At 41.9% G+C, this 17,351-nt stretch overlaps 1 protein-coding gene across 7 annotated transcripts in view; it reads right to left on the bottom strand.

The window, feature by feature from the left end:
- OTOF (otoferlin) overlaps positions 1-17,351 on the bottom strand; it is a 773,648-nt gene that overhangs the window by 177,205 nt on the left and 579,092 nt on the right. For all 7 annotated transcript variants that reach the window (XM_029596247.1, XM_029596250.1, XM_029596249.1 and 4 more), the window contains 4 exons: positions 16,813-16,972; positions 11,316-11,502; positions 7,772-7,958; positions 2,518-2,741 (listed from right to left, as the gene is read on the bottom strand). In XM_029596247.1, the coding sequence (XP_029452107.1) occupies positions 2,518-2,741; positions 7,772-7,958; positions 11,316-11,502; positions 16,813-16,972 (758 nt within the window). The remainder of the gene's footprint in view (positions 1-2,517; positions 2,742-7,771; positions 7,959-11,315; positions 11,503-16,812; positions 16,973-17,351) is intronic.

Genomic DNA, 17,351 nt, shown 5'->3' with positions numbered 1-17,351 from the left:
CTGCATAGCCATCATTTATAAGGCCAAAACTGACATGACTTTGCAGCTTTAGAATCCACGAGTCCTAGTCTCCAAGGCTTGATACTTTGTACATTTCTTAACCATTAGAACTCATGGATCATAAAGCAAGCAAGCAGTTTGAAGGAGGATTAAGTTCAACATATTGTTTTCCAAATATGTACAAATTAAACTATTTGTAATCTATTTGCTAAGAAAAAAGGCAAATGCCAATCCCCTATTTTGAACTGCTTAAAGTTTCACTCAAATAATTTTTTTTTTTCAAACTAAGCCAAATACTGAACAGAAAGCTGCATGGACAGTACCCTAGCATTTTGTTGGCAGAGGTGAAAGGCAGTGGATATTTCATACCACAGAAAATCGATTGCAGTCAGTCAACATGGTAATTTAGTGTGGTGATTTAAAATATAAACTAAGCCCTCAAGGAGAATTACAATCACATTCATGTGTGGCCTTGCAATAGGTAATAATGAAAATTATTATAATTGTATTATTATCAGCCTCAGCTCCTTGCTAATTCAGTGATCTCCAGAGCCAAACCTCCAAATGCACTTATCAACCATTACAATGTAAAACTGAAGTACAATAGATGATTTAAAATACTATCATATTAAAATGTTTAAAAAATCCATAACGGTTTAGCACATTATCCATAACAATTCTAATAAATAATAGTTAAATATACGGATACATTTTAAGGTGCAAGAGAATTCCTATAATAATATAGGAATGCACTGAACCCTGCCCATGCATTCCATGACCGAGCAGTGTGGAAGAGGAATAAATGCCGGATTTAAAGACTGGACAGAGAAATTGCAAAAAATATGCCGCAAGAATTGGACTTTCCTCCCTCAGAGCCTAATCTAAGACTTGCACAAAAAGATGCAGCATACATATTAAAGTGAAGCACGGATAGGTTTTGGCAATGCTTTCTCTTCAGGTGTTTGCAAGACTGCAGGATGTATTATTTTTGCAATGCATCTGCAGATTTTTCTGACTTTTGCTTAGGTTTTGGAAAATAAACTCATCCCGTTTAATTTGATCCTTTTTCTTCATTATGATTGCTTCTTTGAGGTGGTTTTTGTAATTTCCCGCATTGGTGTAGAGTCTTCAGCTAATTTTTACCCATATACTTGACACCAGTTTTCACAGAGAACGTGAATGCATAATTTCCCTTTGAAAATTATCCCACCCAAACTGCCTGCCTACATTTACACCTGCTCATGTATGTGTGTAGTTTTTTTTTTTTCCAGGAAAAATACAGTAACACAGTAAATGATGGCATCTAGTCCAGCAAGTGTTTTAGGGTAGCAGTAACTAACTGCCACTCCATGCAGGTTACCCCCAAGCCTTCTGTTAGTAACCAGTGCTGGTGGAAGGGTATCCAGCCGCCCTAGGTGGTGGTGTTGTCACGTGAAAGCTCTCTCTCTCTCAAATGGCACACCACAAACGACCCCAGCTCTTCTAAGAAATACATATCCAAAAACGGAAAACGCCCTCCAGCTCCGTGCCCACCTGCGCCACTTTTCATCTGCCCTTACCGGCTACTCTGCCACCCCGCCCACTTCCAGCTCCCTAGGTCCCGCCTACCCCAGCTAATGCTTCCACCAGCCCTGGTACTAACTGCCACAAAAGTATGCCCCCAAGTACAAACCTCTCCCCAACTCCAGCCCCAGGAGTGCCTCTGCTCACAGTGGGGCAGATTTTCAAAGCCCTACGCGTGTCGCCGGGCCTATTTTATAAAGGCCTGGCGACACGCGTAAAGCCCCAGGACGCGTCTAAGTCCCAGGGCTTCGAAAAAGGGGCGGGGGCGGGGCCAGAGGCCTCCGGCACAGCGGCCATTTGCCGCTGTGTTGGAGGATTGCGTGCCAGCAGGCTGCCGGCGCATGCAAGAGGTAAGTTAAAGAAATGGGGGGAGGGTTAGAATAGGGCTGGGGGTGGGAAGGTTAGGGGAAGGGGTAGGAAGGATAGAGTAGGGGGAAGGGAAGTTCCCTCCCAGGATGCTCCTAAATCAGAGCTGCCTGGGAGGGAACAGGTGAAGGCTGCGGGTGTCGGCGCATGCAAGATGCACTAGTGTGCACCCCCTTGGCGTGCTGACCCCATATTTTATAATATGCGCGCACCTGCGCGTGCATGTTATAAAATTGGGCGTCCATGTGCGCGCCCCGGGTAGCACTCGCACATGGGCATCCACGCGTATCTTTTAAAATTTACCCCTGTGAGTAAAAATGCATGCACATAAGCTCTACCTGTTTACTTTTACCTTCTACTACTTCTTACTTCTTACCTCTACTACTACCACTACTTATCATTTCTATAGCCCTATTAGACTTCCTATGCATGTATTTAGTTAGTATGTTATTTTTAATGTAATAATTTATTTATGTAAATTTGATATGTGGTCTTATACTGAGATACATAGGGAGATAGTTAGTTTAGGGGCCTGGTTTTTTTTCTTTTTAGCAATGCTCAGTAAGTCGATGGAGATGTGATGCTTACATCAGCTACAGATGGGGTTGGTTCCACTTGCACATCTGTTGAACAGGTGATTTCTGGAGAGCTGGTATCTAAGATCTCTACAGCAAGACTCAGAAGCAATCGGGCACGGAAAGAGACCCCCTCACCCAGGCCTTCATTCAGGTCTTGGTGCTCATCCATCAGTGTGTAGTTACGAGTAGAGCCATACATATTCACCCATGCTGGGCCCAGAGTAGGGAGAAAACCTGCACAAACCAAAATTGTCATGGAATCAACAATTATATTTCTCTCAAGTTCACTGCAAATGCATCAAAGCATAAAAAGTTCAATTCATTTAAAGAACATTTGCTAGGATGGAAATGGGTACTGTCAACAGGTTATCATTCTACCACCTGTACAGTAAAACACTCTTCGGCAATTGGCACAGCAAAAAAACTAACTCACTTATCCTTTGCAGTGGTAAAATCACACCTTTCTGGTGGTCACCCTTACCTAGGGAATGCATGTTATAGCACTTCCAGCATTTTACATAGTAGCAAACTGCCTAGTCTTAATTATAAAGAGTGATTAACTGTACCAAAAGAACTCTTGGACCATCACAAATAATATCAATACTTAAAGTAAGAACATTAGAACATGCCATACTGGGTCAGACCAAGGATCCATCAAGCCCAGCATCCTGTTTCCTAAGTGGCCAATCCAGGTCATAAGAACCTGGCAAGTACCCAAAAACTAAGTCTATTCCATGTTACCGTTGCTAGTAATAGCAGTGGCTATTTTCTAAGTCAACTTATTTCTGGAGAGTTTATCTTTAACCATCAATTATTAGGGGGTCTGCAATGTTTTTTGTTTTGTTTTATTTTGATTTTCCTTCTTTGGTAGGAATTTTCATGCAGTTTTGTATTTTTAATTTCCATTTTGTTTTGTGATTTTTTTTTTAAAAAAGGATCTTTTGTTTAAATAAATAAAAAAACAACAACACAGCAGCAAGCAGCCCCAGGGCTTCCCTCTCCCACCACAAAAATCAGAACTCTAAAATATAAAGGAAACTCCCACCAGAACTCTCTCAAGCACAAACATCTTACTCACAATCATAAGCTTCTTCATGGGGCAGGAGCAATTTCCAGACACCCCAGTCCCACTGTGCTCTAATCTACATGATGCCAGTGGGCCCTGAGGCCAGCACTATTTTGTTATACAGAAGTATAGCTGTATTTCACTACAGAAGTACCTCCGAACAGCAAAATGGTGTCGGCCTCAAAAGTCCGCCGGATCCATTTTGAATAGAGCATTGTCATGAGGGTCTGGGGATTGCTCCTGCCCCATGAAGACATTTATGATTTCAGGAAAGCCATGGGGTGTAGGACCCCCGGGGCTGGCTGCTAATGCCTTTTTTTTTAATTTTAAATCAAAATGAAAAACAAATGAAATTCTGTTCATTTTATTTGTTTCATTTTCAAAATGAAATGAAACTTTTCCTGTTTTGTTTCAAACAAAAGCACATCCCTATTAATTATAAATCTGAATTCATGTCCAATTAATACTATCAAATGGGATGGTTCTTGCCTTAGCTCAATGGAGCTTTCAGTTTTTCATCATTTTCTTCCCTTCCCATGTCTATTTCATTCTTCTTCTCATGACATCTTCGTACTCTTTTTTTTTATGCTATAGAGAGCTAAGTATCCTTCAAGTGCATAGGGATCAAAGAATATAAGAAATGTCATGCTGGGTCAGGCCAAGGTCCATCGAACCCAGCATCCTCTCTCTGACAGTGGCCAGTTCAAGTCACTTGGAAATAGCCAGCAAATCTTAATGGAAAGATCATTTATCTGTTGTTCATTTCCAGATGAAGGAGATGGCAATCTTTTTGTCTGCCCAGCTAATAAATGATAAAGGATTTGTACGCCAGATACTCCTCCAAACCTTTTTTAAACTCAGCTATACTATTAACCTTGACCCCATCCTTTGGCAACAATTCCACAGCTTAATTGTATATTGGTTGGAAAACACTTTAATAAATTTGTTTTGACTCTCCTACCAGTTAAGTTCTTGGAGTGTCCTGTAGGGGTGTGCAGTCAAAAAAACATTTTTTTTCATTTTTTTGATTCATTATTTTCTTGTTTTCTTTTACATTGTTGCAATATAGTACACACTAATTCAATTTAGAGCATGCTAATTTTTTTAGTCTGTGCTAGCTCAATTTACTACACACTAAATAAATTAGTGCACACTAATCAAAACAAAACAAGCGTCCCCTAATCTAACCCTAGACAATCTAATCCTGTGTCCTAGAACCTGTACTCCACTTAGCATGCTCTCATTATAAGCGGACTATAAATATCTGGAATAAAATAAATCAAATAGATAAGAGGAGTTTGCCACCATAAACAAAATGATCAAATCTCGACTTTTTTATTAACTGAAAATCAGGAAATTGCCTCATTGAGGAACGATTACTCAGAATTCTATTATATACAAACATATTGGGGCAGAGATTTGAAATGACAACTTTCCTGGGTCTACAACCTGGTAATTTGCTATAGAGATCTGATTTTGCAATTTTAGTCAAACAATGACATTTTACAAGCATTATGTGATGAACAAATTCTGATATTACACAAGCAGTTCCTCCCGTTTTCATAAAAAGAGTCAAATTTTCAAGAGGCAAACAGTGGTCTTTTACCCCTGTGTTTCTCATCCAGTTATAGAGTATTCCCTAACCCAGGGCTTCCCAAACTTTTAGCCAAAGTGACCTGTTTTACTACTTGAAAATGTTTATGACCCCAGAGGATGACCAAAAGAAATCAGCAGGGGTGCAGTCCTCCTCCAAATATCATGCCACTCTCACCCTCCCCACACTAGTCTAGCTGATCCCCTCTCTCAACCTCCATCACCTCCAGAGGACCTCCTCTCTCAACCTCTGACCCTTCAGCTGATCCTACAGCTCATCTTAATCTTCCCAGACCACCCTCTCTCTCACCTCCTCCAGCCCTTTCCCATCTTCCTAACTAATCCTCTCTCATCTCCATGCATTTCTATAACTCCCAATTGATCCTCTGTCATCCCTTCCTCTTACCCGATCCTCCACCCCCTCTTGCTCATCCCCCATCCTCACCTCCAGCCCTATTCGCACATCCCCTTAGTTGATCCCCTCTCTTCCTACATCCCCCATTTGACCTTCTGTCATACCTCCCTCACCCTCCACAGCCAATTCCTCTTCATGTGATCGAACCATCAAACCCTTCCCACATCTGATCCCTTTTTCAAACATTCCCCTGGTCAGGGTCAGCAACATTTCCCTTTTGACCCTGGGCCAAAGGTTTAAGACAACTGTTGGGAAGGCTGCTGACAGGGGAAACATTTTTTTCTTTGGTAGGTTCAGTGGTGGGTGAGGAGAGAAAAGCAGTGGCAATTTCCACTGGCTTGTGCACACTCAGTGCACCCTTTCCTTCATGGCTGTCCCAAACCCAATAGTGATCTGAAAACAGCAGCAATATAAGTAATGAAAGTCAGGATAGGGCTGTGAAACCAGTGTAAGCTCACAGGCCCTGTGGCAGCCTGGATCCCTTCTTGTTTAGGGCTTCCTGTTACCTCAGAAATTCATGCAAGGACTGTGGTGTTTGCTGGCTCTCAGGCTCTATGCTGACTTCCACTAATGCTGCTGCTGGTGCCTAAAAGAAATATGCTGCCCTTTGATGTACTTGTGACCCCAGCTGAACATTTTGAGGTTGATATTCAGCCACGGAGCGGCTAATTAAGTTAGATGGATATAGCTATCCATCTAAATTAATAGGGATGTTCAGTGGTGCAGTTGCACCGCTGAATATCCCCGGCTATCTTAAGGTTAACTGGGAAAGTATATCCAGCCAAGTTTAGGACAGCCCTACAATGTGACCAGAGTTAGCCGCATAAGTTAAGTGGCTCTGCTTGTAAACACCTCCTGCCCGCCTCTGGAACTCTCCCGACTTACGCGGCTAAATTCTAGCCTCATAAGTCATTATGCGGCTAGAATTTAGCCGCATAAGGCTCTGAATATAGCAGGCTAGCCATTTAGACAGATACATTTTCAGATACACGTCTAAATGGTTTTTGAATATCGACCTCCCTGTGACTCCATTTGGGGTCCTGACCCACAGTTTGGAAAGCTCTGCCATAGCCAGTCTGGTTTTCAGGATATCCATAATGAATGTGCATGAGATATATTTGCATGCACTGCCTCTAGGACCAAGTTGAGAAACATTATTCTATCCCAATGGCAAAGTAATCCAGTCAATTCACATCCATGCTTTTCAGAATTAGAAGAAAATAATTCTAAATATATTTTCGAGGATTCTGTTTAAATTTACATCTCCTGCATTAGGGAATGTGAATTCACACTGGCAAGAGGACAAGCATGAGGAGAGTTGGGATGCCCTCTTATATTGTTTTTATTTGTATTTATTTTTGTTTTGTTTCATTTGTGAATTATTTCATTTCATTTATTCAAAATGAAATAAACAGTTCGACTGGATACTGCTTTCCCCCCTCCCCCACAAAAGAAGCAAAAGAACAAATGTGATCTCACTGCCCCCCCCCCCAAATAAAAGTGCCAATAAAAATGAAAGACCATCCCAGATGCCTCGTTCTCTACTGGAGGTCTTCAAAGTCAAAATAGGGCAGGAGCGATCCCCTGTTGCTCCTGCCCTGCCAGGCCAGTATTTCGAACTGGTATCAGTGGTGGAGGGGGCAGAAGTTTGGGCAAGCCTGTGGGATCTAGAATATTCTAATTTTTGCGGCAGAGGAAAGGAGCAGCAGGGATCTGGGCTAGGGCTGGTGGTTGCTCACTAGAAGGAAAACCCAATGAAAAGAAACACAAACAAAATGTCATTCATTTTTCTTTCGTTTTCCACATGAAACGAAACAGGAAAATTTGTTAAAAATTCCTGTTTCATTTCAAACGAAAGAAGATTCCTGGAGGGGAGGGGGATATATGGATACAGATGCACTAGATGGAAAAAAACCCATAAAGCATGTTCAGTCTCAGATGGGGCGGGTATGGAAAAGAAAAATCAAAACACAAAATAAGAGGAAAGAAATTCTGAAAACGCAACTTATTTTAGAGATGAGGGAAGATATTTGAACAACTCTTTCCTACATGTCTGCAGGAGACTCTGCTGCCTTAACTATTGTAATACTGTCAAAAAGTCTATGGAAGCAAATAATTTAGGGAAGAGGTGACTGCCGAGGAGCACTGTTGTGAGATGCAGTGGACTTAGAAACTCTGCTAACTCTTTACCTTTGTCTCCTTCATTGGAGATTTTCCGGAGGTCAATGAAGTGTGTTCCAATCGCCACATCATTCACCTTGTCCGAGTCTCGAATCTGGATTTTCATTCTCTTACACAGAGGGGGGAACATGTCAGTGAAGATGATCTGCTCATTCCACATGGGCTCATAACTGCTTTTCTGGACAGATGTTTTACCCTGTCATGAGTGAAGGAAAACCCATAATAATGATTATTGTTTTTATAGCACTACTGGCTATAAGCAGCACTCTACAATGGTGATTTCTGATACGATCATTCCCTGCCCTATAATCTAAGTGGGTACCTAAAGAGCTTACAGTCTACATGGATAAAACGATTTGTCCAAGATCACAAAAAAGTATCAATGGGAGAAAGGGATTTGAACTCCGGCTCTAACCAATAAGCCACTCCTTTCACAATGGATAGAGGCACAGTCCATCCCTTGCATGCTTTCTGTTTCGTCAGCAGAAAGAGAATGCAATGTTTTAAAACAAGAACTTAGCTTTCTTTCAAGTCATCCTGGTGGTGGAATTAAAAACGTTTGAATCTTTCTGGTGCTTTACATTTCCTATCTCACTAGCACAGTGGCAGGAGGCCTCTCGGTCTCGCACAACAAAAAGACATAGAAATAAGGTGGCGCTGGGAGCTCTTCCTATAGAGGACCAAAGTTATATTTGCACACCAAAACTTCAGAATCCATTTAGCTTAAAAGATGCTTTTTAAACATTCTGAACTTTGTATATTTGTGGTTGTATGTTATAGTACTTGGCAAATTTTATGTCTTGGTAATGTTATGTTGAATGTACTGGATGTGCCTAAAGCCCTTCTTAGAGAGGTGGTTTAGAAATTGAAGTCAATCAATCAATCAAATAAATAAATAAATAAATAAATAAAAAGATAGATAGATAGACAAAGGGATGGTGGGGAGATGGGGTGGTGAGCAGTACTCTGTATCAGCGCTTTCCAATGCAGAAACTTAGGGGCATCGTTAGCTTTCCAGTATAGCAACACAATTTTCTTAGCAAGCAAAGGTGCCGATGCCACCCCCCCCTCCCCCATGGAGCTGAACATTCCTGTCCATAATATGCAAGCAGAATAGCAGCTCAGACAAGGGAATTCCATCCCCCAAAATATCATATAAGAAATTTGTAATCTCATCCCAAAACCCTAGTAGCTTAAAGCAGCCAGTGAACATATGACATAGATACCCAATATGGGTGCTACATTTAATACAGGAGCCCAGAGCTGCATTTTGACCCCTGAAGCCCTTATAATATATACTCTATGCAGCAGTTTAAACTGGATTGCTTGCATATCCGCAGCCAGGAGATATATGTGAATCAGCGCAAAGGCCAAACACATGGATTCAGTCTCAATCTGTTCCCTCAAATCCTTGCTCCACTGTGCCACCAAACGCGCCATGTGGGAGGAGGGCAGACGTGCTTTTAAATGAGTGGCCCAAGATTGACATTTTATTAAATTTAGGAGTAGTGTCGAGAAAACTATCTTCCTCATCCATGAGAACAACCCGAGACAGCTCTCCAGCACAGATACTGACCCTATAACGACAGGCCTGCAGAAAAGCAAAGAAATGACTATTCGGCAACTCCCACTCACCCTGCAATTGCTGAAAACAAACCCAACAAGGAATATCCGGATCCACTAAATACACCAAATTACATAGCCCCTTACTAGCCCAATCCCAAAACATGGCACACTGAAGCCCAGGCAAGAACTCTGAATTCCCGAGCAGGGTAAGAAAGGGCGATACCCTAGCATCGCACCCCAGAAACGCTCACCAACCAGAAGGAATGACAGACTCTGAGTGTGATGACACTGGCAGTAGGAGTGTATAAGGTTTCCTGACACTCCTCATTGGAGGGTGTTTTGTGAAGGGATATATTTAATAAAACTCATTAGCCCGCACTGGCTCGTGTTCTTTCATCAAGTCTTCCACTGGAAAGTGACTGAGTTTTTAGGTCGGAGCCCTCAGGTCTTCCACGAGGGAGAGAAAATTCTTGGGGTCCAAGGGGGATCCTGAGACTGAGATAACAACACAAGAGGTGAAAGGTACTAAAAGGGGATTTAGTTCCATATTCCTTTCATTTCAGTCAAGATTTGCCTTGACATTTGCAGAGGGGAATTCTGGTTGGAGTCAGAGTAAGGACTCTCAGACTGGGAGATCTGCTTTCAGAGCTGCTGCTTGGAAGGAGTCAGCAGAAGTTTGTATGTTCAGGGGGATGTTCCTGTTCAGTTACTGGACTGCAGAAATCTGCAGAGCAGGTACCAGAAAGGGGAAAGTTCAGATAGTACGTCAGAGTTAGTGGGTAGAAGAGGAAGAAAACCACTAGTGTGTGAAGATTTTATAGTGACTGTAACTTTTTGGACTGTGTACCGGCTTTTGTTTTTGATGTATGGATTGTCTGCTCTTCAATGCACACTCTACTAATTTTATTCATCTGTTATTCAAGTAAAGGATTTATTTTTGAATGCCAGACTGTGCTATTCTTACTGGAAGGTGTCAGAAGAACTCCAAACAGCCTTGAAACAATGTAATGTTTCTGTCATCAGGGAGCATGGGTAGTCTAATTATCTCACCAATCCTGAATGTGCCCCAAAGTGCAAAAAGGGTTACCTACGTTATTGAGTGAAATTCCTGACCATGATCCTATGAGTGCTGTACACCAAATTCTAAGGAATTGTTCCTTCATCCTCTGATTCCCGGTGACATTATCACTCTCAATGCTGCAGCTTGTGCTGTGTATAATTCTAGTTGCCACTGAAGCTCTGTGGTTTTCATGAGACTAAAACCTGTGTATGTACAACCAGCTTCCCTTCTTAGTTTCTTTATCATCTGCTCTGGTAACATCAGAGAAGCAATTTGCATGTATGCATCCTAAAAAGAATGAGCCTCAATAAAGCTTTCATTTTACCCCTAAATTGAATTTTGTCCTTGCCTATCAGTAATAGTGAAGGTGTCTACTTTTTGCTACTTGTGGCTAGGGCTTGTTACAAATGTTTGCCTTATTTTGTACTTCCTGCTGCTCACATTACAAAGACTGGCATTCTGTCAGGGACTACGGACTTCTTCAAAATATTTCTTTTATCCTGTTTTCTAGTGGGGGACAGCCTCATGAATACATTTTAAGCTAACAAAACATGTATGAGGCCGATATTCAGTGCTACTTAACTGGATAAGTAGCAAAGTGGTGGCCACTGAATATCCGGCTTCATTCAGCGGGTGCCATGTAGCCGGATTAGCCACTTATCCAGCTAAGTAGTTAGCCAGATATCTAGTGGGTGGGCAGTGGATGGTTCAGGTTGGCGCTGCTTATCCAGCTAAGTTTGAATATCGACCTCCTTTGTGTCTGCTATGGCCTAGATCAATTTTGGAATGTATACTATTCACAGAACGTTTCTTTTAGGGTGGATGGACGTTTCCATGTGTGCACACAAACTGTTAGAGGAGCATTTACTTAGAGAACTGTGTGAATGTTGACACAGTATGACAGAACCTTCTGGTAACAGTGCACACCTTTTGCCCTGCAAAGAGCACTTGAACATAGGGGTCCACAAGGTCCTTGTTCTCGCCAATGAGTGCCTTCTTCACATTGGCCATGATGCTAGTATTCATCCTGGGCAATCCCTCTGCTCGGAAAATCTTGACATAAAAACGAGCCCACTGCCTCTCTGCAGGAACCCCATCAGGAAGAAGCAAGTTCCTGTAACAGAGACAAAGAGAGACTGGTAGGTTTGTGTGATCCCAAAGAACAATTGTGTAGTCACCTGGTCATATATCTCAAGATTTATTGAAAGTAAATTATGTAGGACCGACACTGAAACAGCTTATAACACAAAACTGCCTCTTGATTAAGGTCCAACTTTACTTTATTCAGCAATTATTATTTGTTTCTATTTTTAAATTTTTCTTAAAAAATTCTATAGCAATATCACTTTAGGAGAAAGTGAGCGATAACTTTTAATTGTGCCAAATAATATCTAAAGGTATATGTAAGCACCAGACAATCCACCTTTAACAATACTTAACTTGCCAAAATGAAACGATCCAAACCCCGACATGAATCCGTGTTTTGATGTAAATCTGTCTCAGGGGGCTCGCAATTTTAATCTTAAAGCTCTTATCATCCAAAGAAGCCCCAATCGCTCACACCAACAGTTCCCAGCATTATTGTATCAAGCATCAGTCCTACTCATTATCATCTTGTAACAACTTTTTTCTGGGCTTGTTAGGTTTGCGTGATCCACAGAGGAAAACTGGATTGATCCACTGACCCCCGCAGTCAGTCAGAGACCTGGCTCTCCTTACCAAACTCTTCACCCATTCCACATGGTTTTGAACTATAGGATAGAGCTTTGATGAGTGCCAACTTTTGTATTAACCATCTTGCTGTTATAGACAGATAACATACAGTGCCAGAGGGGGGCATGGTATATGGCGGCACTTAGTCTTGCTGTATCGTACACATTAAGAAGTGAATGAAAATATTTTTGTAGTTTCAAAATAATGTACATAAAAATGCCCCTTCACAGGGGGGGCAACACTTAGAGACTGCTGAGCATTGACAACTTCTTGCAGTGTCTGGGAAATAAATAAAACTCAGATTAATGCTATGGGGGACAGACTAACCCATAAAGCCCAGGGGATCAAACACAGTCTCTCATATAAAGAAAGCAGCTCTCAACCAAAGTGCTGTGTTCCAAAACAAGAGTGAAACTTATTGAACAAAAAGTAAAGCAGTTCAGCAAAACAAAAATATAAAGTAGCAGGATGAAAAGAATTACAGAAAAGCCTAAGGGAAATGTAGCTTTTGGATGCAGATGCTTGAATCCACACCCTTGTTATCTTCTCAACCTTCTTGAGTGCGCCTTACGCAGGAGTTTGGGATTTCTCCCAGTTCTCTAAATCCCTCAGAAGTCTCTGAAGCTAGGAAATTCCACTTCTCCCACTCAGAAACAAATCCCAAGTACCCTGGTATTGGATGCAGTCAGGATAACTCCCTACAGCTTGACACCTGAGATCAGACCCATCCCGGACTGTATTCTTCACAAGAACAAGAGAGAGCACCAGTGACCTATTCAAGGGCAATATTATCTCCCTTGCCCTATTGGTGGTAGGTAGCTCTCCCAATGCATTCAAGACTTCTGTTAGCTTTTCCTGTTGTTTTATCTCACTGGCAAACGCGAGGTCATCATGCATGATTACTCCTAGGTCCCTCTCCTTCTTGGTAGTTTTCAGAACTGATCCTTCTAACTGATAAGTGACTAGTGAGGTTTTGCACCCCAAAATACACGATTTTATGCATTGTTGCACAGAAGCAGATCTTTCAAACCTCACATCATTCTTCCGTTTTTGGTTTTTTTTTATAATTAATTTGTTTCATTGGATCTGTTTTTTTTATGTCATCTTTTCCACACACCCCCTCCAATGGATTAGTTTGTTATAGATTTTTATATCATTTGGAACCAGGCAGATTTTTCATCAGAACAGAAGTGGCTGGCAGAGCTCTAATTGGGATCCAAGAGTGCATTACATGGGAAAAAAATCTGATGATAAGGGGCTAAAGCAGAAGGGAGATTGTAGGGCAGATCAGTGATGAATTCAGAGTTGTATGACGGATGTTTGCATGGTATACACCCACCAACTACTTTTTTTTTTTTTTTTTTACTGGCATTATTGTTCTAGTAAAAGCAATAACTTTAAAAAATAAACACCAATTTGAGTCAGCTTAAGAAATCAACTCCTTTGGAACCTGGCAGAAAATTTGAAACATGTCAATAGTGAAAAGGTTAGTGGGTAGAGCTGCAAAACCATCTCCAAATGGAGAGAAAAAATATAAATTAGAAAATCAGATTCAAAGTTGATCTGTAGGAAATTAGGGCAGCACCTGGCTGATTCAAACTGCAGGGAACTTCCCCAGGGTAGGCATATGCAAAATAATTAAAGGGACATAATAGGATGGTAAAACCTGTCTTAAATAATTCAGCTAGGAGTTAGCAGCATCATTAAAATGTCTCCCTTTCTGTTGTGCTGAACATTTCATTCATTAATTGATGCAAGAATTCAAAATTTCGGGAAGCTCTTCCAGATTATCCATCTTTATACCCTTTTAAGTAAATGCAAGTGGTACTGTGTGGCAATAATAGGAAGGTGTACATCTTTTATTGCCAAAGAAACGCCATAATATAGCATATAAAATGTATTGGAATAAAAAAAGAAAGAAGTAGGAGAAATAATAGAATAAAAAAGACATAAAGTTGATACTGCAGACTCTAGTTGTTTCTTCTAATTTAAAGAGCACCTTCAAACTGCATATTGCGTGCTCAGTAAATGATTGCTAGTTAACACTTGCCAGGACCTGGTATTCACTGTCTGGCACAGTAAGGCCCCCAATCCCCACTGCTGACGGATTGGAAGTGAATGGGACAGTAGGCAGTGGGGATTTCCTCCTTCCCATGGCAACATTCAGCCCCCACCACTGTATTCCTTTTCCTGCCTCCCAAACTCTCAACCTGCGACAAGAACAAGCGCCATCTGGGGCAACCCCATCCCTCACCCACCCCATGGTGGTCACAGTTCTCCATCCACAAAAGAATCAGCAGTCCCCTCACCACTGGAACCTCCACTAAGTTAAACACAGCCTTTCCCCTGAGGCACTGGACACCATATTGAGGCAAAAGCACCCTATCCCCTTAGGCACCAACTGCTTACCTAGTCCCCTTCTGCCCTTACCTCCCCCTACACCCCTCAGCTCCTCTGCTCCTCTGTGGATGGCCAGAAGATGAGCTCCCCCTTCCAGAGAATCCCATGATTTCCTGGGCAGGAGGGAAGGCACTGCATAATGTTGAATGGCACTTCGAGTGATGCCATTTGCCAAAGAGGAGACCTGCAGGCCAGAGGGTTCTGCTTTCCCAGCTGGGCTTGAAGACTTGGGACTCTTCAGAAAGTCAGTGCCTTGGAGGGAGGGGGCCTTTTGACTAGGGGTGGGGGGTTTCCAGTGAGGGGAGACTGCTAACACTGCAGTGGAAGGAGGGGGGGGAACGGAGATGCCCCTAGATGGGGTTTGCTACGAGATGAAGGGAGGAAGGAAGAAATAGGTACTCAAGTTGGAAGTAAATGTTGCCATGAAAGGGAGGGAAGAAATCCCCATGCCTAATCAGTCCATTCACTTCGGACCAGTTAGCAGTGGGGATTGCAAAGAGTAGTAGCACGCATGATAGATTTACGGGGGTTACTGTGTATGCCACCAGTGTGGCCACGCTAATGTTACTAACATTTAACATCCTGACACAACCCTTTCTATCTTGCACTTTAAGCAGAGCTTTTGCGTGCACATAAAAATGTTTCTGAGCCTACTCTAAAAACCTTTTCATGTGGGTGTAAAGAACCTTTGGTTTCTTTACCAGAAGGACTGAACCAAAATTCTGGGGAGGTACAAAGAGAGTAGTGAAGCCGAAGTCTGAGTGTTTCTCCCCCATGTGGGAGAAGTAGATGGTGTGCTCAGAGCCTTTAAAATCCCCTGCCACCATCCTAGAATGGGGACTTTCTTTTTGATTTTAGTTGGATTTTTGAGTCCGATTTCCTGAGCTAAACCTTTTAAGGGCAGCACTTTCATTAATTTCACAAGATAAGCCTCTGGGCTCTCTCTACACAGAGACTTGGGACAAGAAAGGAAACAGAGGGCCTCATTCCTGTAGTGTTTTGTCTACTTTTTGGTAACTGTTTTAGTTGCCAGAGGAGGAAGTTCTTTCCACCTTTCCTACCTCTAATTGAGTTGCCCTTTTGAGTAAGATTTTTTTTTCCCTTTTTGTGTTACTGAGTGAGCACCCTAGGGCCCAGGAGCTCAGCTGCTGCTGCTGTGGTGAGGAGATGGTGCCTTTCTTTTTGAAAGGACTGAGAGAAGAGGAGGTGGCACCAAGGAAGAATGGACTCCTGTCCATCACCAGGGAGAAGAAGTTGAGGTATGGTGTAAGGACTGTGTATAAACTTAGGGAGACCTACTAGACAACAAAAAGTGTGCAAAGGAGCCCATCAGGTCCCACAAGGTGGAGAGTGGAGAATAGTGGAACTATGGGAATGGTTTGAGAAATGGGACTTGGTTGTGATTTCCGGAAGTAAACAGGGAAACATTTTTTTCTTCCCATTCCCATGAGAGGATTTGAAGAGTAATTGGGACAAGAGTTAACTAGGAGAAAAGTAATTGGAAAAACTGAAGCGAAGAAAGGCGTCAATTTCCCCAAGGAATTGACTGAAGAAATTGGAGAATTGGTTGTTGGAGAAGTAAGGTTGCAAATTCATTGCAACTTAGCTTTTGCTAAACAATTGAATTGTTTTCACTTTTGAGTTTGTAAAGAAAACATTAATTCACTTTTGCAACCTATCAGTAAAATTGAGTTGGAATCTACAGTCTCCAGCGTGATTATTGCTGTTGCCTGTGCTTGGAGATCGTCAGTGCTGTTTACAAAGTGTGGAAAGAGAGGCTTAAAGAGAGGAGTTTGGGATAATAACGCAAAGTGCCTTGAAGCTGAACTTCTTCTCACAGGGGATCCTGGACTTTCAGAGTGGTATTCGATCCTGGTCAGAACTGTGCAGATAGACATCTAGTGGTGAGATGTGAGTTTTGGGGGACAATATCAGGGTTTTTTTCTGCCTGGGGGCTACATGAATTTTATTGCACAGGTCCCTTTGTGTTCATTCAAACTTGCTGCCCGACTCCTTCACATTAAAAAGAATACTGCCCTTATGTCCACCAATGGCGCCCTGTCCACTTCTGGTACCCTAGGTGACTGCCTAGTCTGCCTAATATCTCATGCTGGCCCTGCAAATGATGTTATATTACATAAGTGACACCAATTAAATACAAAGCATAAGAGGCCAAAAAAGGTCACAGTTCATGTGATGAAAAGCCAATGCAAACCCTCTGACAAACAATTATTCTAAAAAAAATATTGAGGAACAGAGTAAAAGGAAGTAGGCTGATAATGAAGAATCTACCAAATCCCAAATGCCTCACCCTTCTATGTCATCCTCATCTGTCTCGTTGGCTTTGTGTGGGGTCTTAATATTGTCCCCTTTCCCAACAACAGCGATGTCACACTTCACATAACCTTTCAACCCGGCGGTGATGTCATCAGGATCTGAGAGAATGGCCCACTTGTGGTAGAACTGATGCTCTGTGGAAATAAAGGGCAGTGACATCATAGGCCAAATTTTCAAAGCTATGCAGTGCATGCCCACACTGAAGTTATGCATCAAATGTTCGATGGACAAAAAGTGGATTTTCATGGATCACTAGACTTGATGCTGGAAATTTGCTCCTCCAACCCATTTACTGAATAAGCATAAGATTTTCAACATCTGAGAGAGAACACAGAACATCCACTTGAATAAACTCACTTATGCACCCACATCCTTTAATTTGCAAATTTTAGGGATCTTTAAACCTGCATTCCTAAAATTTTAGCCATCTAACTTTTTTCTTCAGGAATCCCACAGAAGCATTATTAGGAGAATCAACAGACAAATTAACTGAAATCTGATGTTATTAAAAAA

Source organism: Rhinatrema bivittatum, chromosome 3, assembly GCF_901001135.1.
Source record: "Rhinatrema bivittatum chromosome 3, aRhiBiv1.1, whole genome shotgun sequence".
NCBI lineage: Eukaryota > Metazoa > Chordata > Amphibia > Gymnophiona > Rhinatrematidae > Rhinatrema > Rhinatrema bivittatum.
This window is presented reverse-complemented; position numbering and strand designations above follow the sequence as displayed.